We start from the raw sequence: 9,219 nt of genomic DNA, 5'->3' as shown, positions 1-9,219 counted from the left end.
TTGTAATGACTAACGACTCCTGACATGTTGGAGATGTTTGCTCTTTATACAGTAAAGTTACAGCTGGATACGAATAACATCAGGCTGATCCTGCCACGATTTGTCTAAATCACGGACAAACAGGATCCCACAGCTGTTTATGTTTTTAAACCCATTTTTCACAGAGAGGCGTTTTTTGAAAAATGTATTCATAGCAATGTTGAACATTATTACACAGGAAAAAACCAACTACATGTAAAATAATCACACCGTGACGCCTCTGCCTTTGTAAATGGAGGGACAGTAACTGCGTGTTTATATTTAAGTGTTTAAAAACTGAAGATAGTCAGTTTAACAGTATTTTGTCTCTATCTGCCATTCTGCAATTCATCTCATGTAAACAATAACGTGGCGCACAGCGTGATGTGAAAAAAGGAACATACCTTTGACGTTGTGTGACGAACTCTGTATTCCTCGTCCACACGTAAACGCAAAAAACGGCGTTTTAAAAAAATCTCAGTTTTCGGTGATTTGAAACGCCGTTTACGTGTGGACGAAAGGCCCAAATGCATAGAAACAGCTGCATTTTCAAAAATACCCGTGTAGGTGCGGATATAGCGTAAAAGAGTTAGTAGTTTATTTTATTACTACCTGTAATTTATTGCAGTTTACTTGTATTTGCTTAATTGTTTACTAAATGTTGTGGTTGGAGGATGTGCTTGTGCTTGTGCGTGCGCGTGCGGGGGGGCAACATTTTTCTTGTTAAACAAAGGGGGGCCTAGCAAAAAAAGTTTGGGAACCACTGACCTAGTATATCTTTTTAGATGCCATTTGTTACTTTTCAAATTCTATATTTATTAAGTTATGCTGGCTTGTTTGCACAACAAGGCTAAATAATTATATAAACGTTTCTCAATCTAAATATTGTACTTTGGTAGAATTAAAAAATAAGTGTAGTGGTAAATGGTAAATGGCCTGTATTTGTATAGCGCTTTACTTAGTCCCTAAGGACCCCAAAGTGCTTTACACATCCAGTCATTCACCCATTCACACACACATTCACACACTGGTGATGGCAGCTACATTGTAGCCACAGCTGCCCTGGGGCGCACTGACAGAGGCGAGTGCAGGTCTATGATGATTTTTAGTGCCACTATCATCTAGTTCTGATTCTGGTTCTGTCTTGGTTAAGTCCTAAATAGTCCTGATTTTGAACTGTTGTAGTCCTGTTTTAATTCTGGATCAGTTCTGGGTCTGGTTGAATCAGGGTTTAGTCCCTTATGTCTTGATACAGCCTTGATTTTGTTCTGCCTTGCTGCTTAATTAAAAAACTAGTTTAAGGTGTCCTGCATATGTGATATATATATTTTTAAACAAAACTCAAAACACAGCCTAATAAATCTTTCAGTCATTTCAAAAGCATCCGCTCTAAGAGCCGTGCTTAGAGAGTGCTTTGTAGTGAATCAGAAGAGTCAGAAGCCATTGAGCGAGAGCCGGCTCCTCACTTAATTTCCTTTCGCTGCTCAGCTCTCAGTGGCTCAGCTATGCTCCAATCCCTCCATATTGTGGCCAATCACATGCGAGGATATAGGATAATATCAGTATGTGAAAAACAGAGAGGGTGAGAGACGCGACAGTCAGGTGGAGCGTGCGTCTGTCCTCTCAGTGAGTGAGTGAGACAGTAGACAGCGGTGAGGAGGGCCGTGCGAAAGCAAAAACACATGAATATGCCTGAGACCTGTAAATGAAGCAGCATCTGGCTGCAGTTTTAAGACTTTTTGTCTCTGTCCTGGTTTCGTCTCCACTTGGTCTCGGTCTTGGTCTCGGTTTAGGCGGTCTTCACTACAAGCCTACGCTGTACTTATTTTCTATAATTCTGACCCATCCAGCAATGAGCTGGTTCGCTCCTCTAGATTCAGTCATTTCAACATTCTACTTGAAAAACAAGACACCCATGAGTAAAACTGGCAACTATACAAAAAACAAAAACACAAAGAGTCCTAGAACTCCACATTTTTTATTCTTTGGCAAATCAACTGCAGTACATACTCAAATGGATCCATCTTCCCCCATCATATATTACTTGGTCAGACATACAACAAAAGCCTCGTGGAAACATTTTCTGGAATATCTAATATTTAACTTAAATCAGTTTTCCGTTATTAATATTAATCACTCCTGTTCTTCCTTCTTGGCTTGTTACCAATGTCATTATTGTTGTTGCTGGTTGTTATTATAATCCTTAACACAATCCAATATTTGAATTATTAATTTTTACTACAAATAGCTATGCTAAAAGAAAAGACGATGATAGTGGCAATGACAGCTTAACATTATTGCCATTTTTTTGTGTTGCTTACATATTCCATTTAGTGTTGTTGTATTATTATATATTGTCATATTGTGTCACACACACAATAGCTGATTAATTAGAATAAAGATTCTATTTAACACTGGACACAGGTAATCACAGAGGATTGATCCCTGTAAGAGAGGAGAAGCGTATTACTCCGCTGAATTTGAACAGGTAAGTCAGGAGGATATTTTTTTACGGAGTAAACATGGCAGATTTTCTTACTTTTGAAATTTTAAGAGCAGTGATTCTGGAAGCATGCATCCAGGTGAATGTTTGGTGGAGAGGTGAAGTGAGAAGCCAAGATGTCCTATCCTTGTTCTTTTCAGAGTCCGGAGGATTCAGGAGGGCAGGTGTAGCTGAGATATAATGTACTGAGTGAGTCACAGTGAACTTTCTCAAACTTTACTATTTAAATAGAATTTTTTTAATACTAAGGGTCCACATGTCACTGTTGTTTCCAGTGGGACACTGCTGTTAAGCATGTTGCATGTGTGGGGGTTCCCAGCCAGATTGCATGGACTCCACACTGATAAGGCACATTCTCTGTAGCTCCTTACATTTGGTGTATTTTACTTTACTAAGTATTAGTTCTTAAGGCTAAAGGTCCCCAAAGTGCTTTTGATTACTTTGAATGAGAAAAACAGCATTCAAAACTGCCATCATTGTATCATGGACAACCCCTCCCACCCCATGCACGCCTCCGTGATGGACTATCAGAGCAAACGCAGCAAAAGACTCATTGCCCCGAAATGCAGAACTGACCACCACAGGAAATCCTTCGTACGGGTGGCATTAAGACTGTACAGCTCTTCCTCACTCTGTAGCTGATTTTCCTGAGGATTAATACCAAAGTTATTCTGTTCCCATAACTATTTATTTTTCAGGATATAGTTATATAGTTAGTTCGTTAGCGTTATTTGATATTATATTTTGCACTATCCTACTGTATATTACTGTATACTACTAATATATTCTTATTGTATATATTGTATATCTTATTCCTCTGTCTCTCTTGCTGCATTCAGCATGTGTATGATAAAAGAATTTCCCTTGGGATAAATAAAGTTCTTCTTATGTTATCTTATGCTGTGTGTGTCGACTGATTTTGCTGCTGCATTTTGTCTTTTAGGTATGTGTAAAGATCCGAGTCACATATAGATTTTGTTTTATGTGTATAACGAGTTCGTTCTACGGCTGCATGATAAATAGTATTTAACATTTAGAGAAAGTTCTCATAGCCATCTCCCAGGCATAATATTATGTAGAGCTTCTTTCAATACTACTGACATTTATTTAGACTCTTCTTGTCTTCAATTGATCTTTCTGAATTAGCAATTACTTCTTCTAAACCAAATGTGTCAAACTCAAGGCCTGCAGGCCACATACATTTATATCCGACCTACTGAGTTTGACACACCTGCCCCAAACCATCACTGTGTCCTTTCCTGCAAGACTGCACAAAGAAGTCCTGCCATTAACAAATGTTTCAATCTTAAATATGATCAACCTATCTTTATTAATAGGCTATGTACCACAGGTCTTCAAGCTGGCTGTAGTTAAACCTTTACTCAAAAAGCATCTCTAGACCCAGCAGTCTTAGCTAATTATAGGCCAATCTCCAACCTTCCTTTATATCAAACATCCTTGAAAGAGTAGTTGTCAAACAGCTAACAGATCATCTGCAGAGGTTTATTTGAAGAGTTTCAGTCAGGTTTCAGAGCTCATCACAGCACAGAAACAGCTTTAGTGAAGGTTACAAATGATCTTCTTATGGCCTCTGACAGTGGACTCATCTCTGTGCTTGTCCTGCTAGACCTCAGTGCAGCATTCGATACTGTCGACCATAATATCCTATTAGAGCGATTAGAACATGCTGTAGGTATTACAGGTACTGCACTGCAGTGGTTTGTATCATATCTATCTAATAGATTTGTTCATGTAAATGGAGTCTTCTTCACACACTAATGTTAATTATAGAGTTCCACAGGGTTCAGTGCTAGGACCAATTCTGTTTACATAATAAATGTTTTCTTTAGGCAGCATCATTAGAAGACATAGAATTACATTTCGTGCTATGCAGGTGACACCCAACTTTATCTATTCATGAAGCCAGATAAAATACACCAATTAGTTAAAATGCAGGAAAGACCTGGATGGCCTCTAATTTTTTGCTTCAAAATTCAAAAGAATTCACTTGGATAAGTGAGGAAACATTTCTCCCACTGAAAACATCCAGATGAACAGAATCAACTTTTTGGGATTAAAAAGTACGCTTGTCTTGACTGCTTGGCTGTCTCAGTCCACATCCTTGGGTTGCTTTTTCTGTGCTGTGTCACAGATGTTCAAAATATTTAAGAGATAAACAAGAAAACTGCTTAGTTTCTATTAGAGCTACCAATTTAGATAAACACAATCCTAGTGCAACTAAATTAATAGTGCTACAGCAAATGTAGTAATATTTACATAGCATTTTTCTAGTCTTACTAAGCACTCACAGAATTCAATCCTACAAGCCACATTTTCATATTCACACAAATAGACTTTAATACATCACTTTATTCTATGCCTTTTAGCACTTGTGAAAAATCTAACATTCACACTCACAACTCTGATGAACTGGGAAGAATTTAGGATTCAGTACTTTGCCCAAGGACAATTGAGGACCAAAACACTGACCCCCCCAATGAGTAGATGACCCTACTCTAAACATGCTGGAGCACATTTACGTGGCAGACATTAAGAGCTGTCTAGAGATTTTAAAGGGCAGAAAATGCTGAAGAAATGCAGGGCAAAATGCAAACGGTCACTGGACAGCTGTACTGTGATACGGCTGGATGTGGAGTGACCATTATGCTTACATTACTAGCGTGCTAATGTACTTCAGGAGGAGCATGACATCACTTTTATTTGCACCAAAAAAGGTCACACAAAGCAACACAGAATTAGTACACAGCATTTTAACGTAATCAAATATTCTTAAAAGACTCCTTAGAGCACCACCCTTTACCTAAAGCACTCACGAGTTTAAATTCATCATAGTCATATGTTGTTTGTTTTTGTCTTCTTTCTGTCCAAGCACTGCTCTCTGGCCTGCAGCTTCACTTCCTGTCCTCTTGTATGTCAAACTGTCTTTTGGATTTGGTGGATTCCACCATGAGTTCATACAGTTGGCTGATCTGTTCATCCTGGAAATCATTGAGCTTTTTCTGTGACAAGTGGTCTCCAAACTTTACTGAGTTGTATCTTTCCCCAGCTGACTCCAGAACCTGAGTCTGCAGAGTGTTCTTGTAGTTCTGCAAGGGAGATTGGGGATGAAGGAAACAAACATCAGGTTTGAGCATTTAGCATCTGCTCTCCCACACACTTATTAAACATTGTGGCTGCTATATTTCATTTATTGCCATGAAATGAAATATATGCATTAACATGAATGGAAAAAATCTTTTTTGGGAATAACTATATTCAAATGATCTGAAATCCTGTCTTCCTTTTTGAATCAGTGAGAAACGTTTCATATATTTTTTATTGTTTCTTTGGATTAGGGCCTAATTTAAATCACACTAAATAACTACTAATCATCAAATCATTGCTAAAACAGCATCCAGTGGTGTAGGAAAATGAGGAAAAGCAGTAATATTAGTCAAATGACATGTATTTAAATGTTCTTGAGCAGTAACGGATATTCATGATGCACTTTTTGCTATGCTTGAGATCCTTGAGCTCAAGGTCACAGGTCATAAGTCACCAGAGGTCGAGAGGAGATCACCCCGAGTAAGTGAAATAGTTATAGCACCTTCTGGTAACTTTTTTTTTTAAAATACACGTAGAATACTGTGAGAAGACAAATTATTTCATATTTTGTCATTTTCTGTCTCTATTTTCAACAATGCGTTAACATAAGGACGATAATTTATTCTAATTGCAAATATAACCAAATGTCTATTGGACTATGAAGTAAAATGGTGAAAATCTGCAGATAAAGAAGACAGTCGGCACCTGTACCGTAATATCTGAAATATAGTGCAACAAAAGTCTAGCCGCGGCTGGCTTGACCGCCGTGACCCGCCTTACCTCCCACTCTGTCATGAAGCTCTTGACCTCCTTGGGTCCTGCACTCTTATGTCTTCTAAACTCGTCCTTCACATATTGGTCACCAAGGGCTCGGAGCTCTATGGGCAGGAAGCGGTGCAGGACCAAAATTCTCTTGTAAAGTGAACGGACTCTGGAGACGTGAGCGCACACCGCCATCAAGTGCACAGAAACCGTATCTAACACGGCAGGATTAAAAAAATAAAGAAATAAAGGAAAACGGCGACAGACAGGACACAGTACCAGACCACAACATTCCCAAGTACAATTACTCAACTGAAGTCCGGAAATTGGTCTTCTTCGTTTAGTCAACAAAGTAGTTGACTGGCGCATTTTCGCCCCCTCCTGGGTGCAGTAGACTATTTCAGCCGAAAAACCTTTTTATTGGAAAGTATTTTCATCTCTTAACTTTTAAAAATTACTTCATCAAAATGAAAACTTCATGTTTGATTATGAACGAGAGAAGCAAGCAAGATCAGCAGCCAGTGTGGCTGATTCTTTGTTGTATCATGAAAAGTCTGCTATGAGAAAACTTTTATCATCTTTCTGTAATTTGATGATTTTTTGTTTGTGTACGTTTCTTTATAGGCAGTCCAAATAGACATTATTCATTCTCATTTGATCAAGTCCCAGAAACTACTTTCTTGTTGTTATTTCAGTTTTGGGCATTTAAGCTTTTATGTCTACATACAAACATCTATGACATGTAGTTTAGGTCCCATCTTCAATTTACAAAATATGGCTCTCTTTGAATTCCTGGCTAAAGATACAAAAGACATGATCATTTTTCAGTTTCCTCCAAATGACTCTCATTAAAATCACTGTAGTCACTGTTTAGCTTTTCTATCAGCCTCTTCAATCCACTGCAGTTCTTGATAAACAGAGATTTTAAAAAAAAGTTGAATATCAGTTGACAGCTGGATTTGAAGGAACTTAGCCTCAAAGACCTGGAAATTCATTTGATTGCGATACATTTAGAGGAGTTAGAGTTTTCACTGAGTAAATATCATCAGATTGTCCTCAGTGTCTCTATTATCAAACCAAAGGCTTTAGAAAGGTAAAAATCTTCCTCACAACTGTAAATCTCTCATATAACTGAAATTTGGGGACACATGCACACATACTCTACTGCTAAGTTTTTATTGAAAATTATGCACTTTAATGTCTCATTGCACTCTGAAATGAAAAGCATAAGCAATAAGCAATTTGAGTTCAAAAAAGAAGTAATGTAATTTATAGACCAAAATATATTCTGAACTTTTGACTCATCAAAGTAGCCACCTCTTGCAGATATAACAACTGAACACACACGTGGCATTCTGTCTACAATAGAAATCAAATATTCTTTAGAAAGTTCTTCCCAAATCTGTTGCAAAGTTCCCATAAATGTGGACCTTGTAGTTTGCTTTGCTTTCACTCTTATATCCAGTTCCTCCCAAACCAGCTCATTTGGGCTTTAAGTCTGGAGGCTGTGATGGCCACTCCATGCTTTCAAGCTCACCATCTTGTTCTTTTTTTCCTGATGCAGTTCCAGCATAGCTTGGACTTATGTTTTGGGTCATTATCTTGCTGTCGGATAAAACCTGACTGACACTTCTGCTAGTCCAGCCTTGGCCTTTCATTGTTCTGGAAGCTGTTACTTACTGATCTTTATTCATTGCAATGAACCAAGAATGCAAAAAAACAAAACAAAACCCATATATCATCAGCTATCACATTTTAATGGTAATTTCATTATGTTGCAGTATGTGGACGAGTACTCAACTGTACACAACAAATAATTTGTTCTGACAAATATTTCTATCCTGTAAGATCACACCAGATTATTTTAACACATTGCTGTCCAGTGAAATGCAGCTGTTTTAAACACACTGCAGAACTGTAAATAAAAGTCGCCACTTTCAGGGATTTAAATAAAGCTGTCAGACCAGAATATGGATCACAAGTCCCCAAAATTTATAGTTTCTCTTCATATCTTAATTTGTCCTCCATGGATAGATGAAAAGAACATTACTTTAGGGTAGGGTAGTGAGTCGGGGATGTGTCTGAAACCTATGAATAATTATATAATGCACACTAGTATTCTGAGTCTTTAATTGAGCAAATCAGACTTAGCCCTTAGCGAATACACAATGCTAGGAATAACATGATTTATGGGTTTGAAGTTCAACTAAATTAAAAAAAACATAATTTGCAGTTGCGTAATATTCTGAAGGAGTCACTTGGATGAGTGACGAAATGTTTCTCCCACTGAAAACGTCCAGATGAACAGAATCAACCTTTGGGATTTACTGACCTGGATGATCGATCATGCATCAAGACATTAAGACTTTTACATTTGCTTGATGCAAATTGAATGCAACTTAATCATTTTACATTTTATTAACTTTGAACTCAAGAGACTTCTAGTACAACACTTAATCAATATGAACACTGTAAGTATGATTTAAAAAATTAGTAAAAACACTTCTTATGATGCAGTTAAATCAGCCCAGTTTTGGACCATGTATAGCACCACTATTTTATCTAATTAAAATCTTCTATTTATATGTTACACAATTTAAAACAGCAATAACCTTAAACCAAGAGTCATATTTAATTATTTTGAAACTAAGTTTAAGTTTCCCATAACTCTGTATTTGATATGATCAGTATAAAAAGTATTTATTGTTAAGTTACAAGTAAAGTCTCAAACAACACATTTACTGCGACACATCTCATGTCAACGACCCCTCCCAACTTTAATAGCACACTGTCATACTCATCCAGTACACTTTATACACTCACACTCACCA

At 37.5% G+C, this 9,219-nt stretch overlaps 1 protein-coding gene across 1 annotated transcript; it reads right to left on the bottom strand.

Moving 5' to 3' along the window:
• Window positions 1-4,853: 4,853 nt before the first annotated feature.
• On the bottom strand, window positions 4,854-6,750 carry sdhaf3 (succinate dehydrogenase complex assembly factor 3). Its single transcript, XM_005750661.1, has 3 exons — window positions 6,702-6,750; window positions 6,407-6,603; window positions 4,854-5,628 (listed from the first exon to the last, which is right to left on the bottom strand). Exons 2-3 carry the CDS (start codon window positions 6,581-6,583, stop codon window positions 5,434-5,436), a joined length of 372 nt encoding a protein of 123 aa, XP_005750718.1. The 5' UTR covers window positions 6,584-6,603; window positions 6,702-6,750; the 3' UTR covers window positions 4,854-5,433.
• Window positions 6,751-9,219: the final 2,469 nt, after the last annotated feature.

This window comes from Pundamilia nyererei, unplaced genomic scaffold, assembly GCF_000239375.1.
Source record: "Pundamilia nyererei isolate P.nyererei 1_Seehausen unplaced genomic scaffold, PunNye1.0 scaffold00284, whole genome shotgun sequence".
In the NCBI taxonomy this organism is placed as follows: Eukaryota; Metazoa; Chordata; class Actinopteri; order Cichliformes; family Cichlidae; genus Pundamilia; species Pundamilia nyererei.
This window is presented reverse-complemented; position numbering and strand designations above follow the sequence as displayed.

What these genes read in the sequence shown, in the direction of transcription:
- sdhaf3 (XM_005750661.1), bottom strand. Translation starts at nt 6,583, where the DNA reads ATGGCGGTGTGCGCTCACGTCTCCAGAGTCCGTTCACTTTACAAGAGA. An exon ending in GCTTCATGACAGAGTGGGAG is followed by an intron (nt 5,629 to 6,406) that starts GTAAGGCGGGTC and finishes TCTCCCTTGCAG; the next exon opens with AACTACAAGAACACTCTGCA.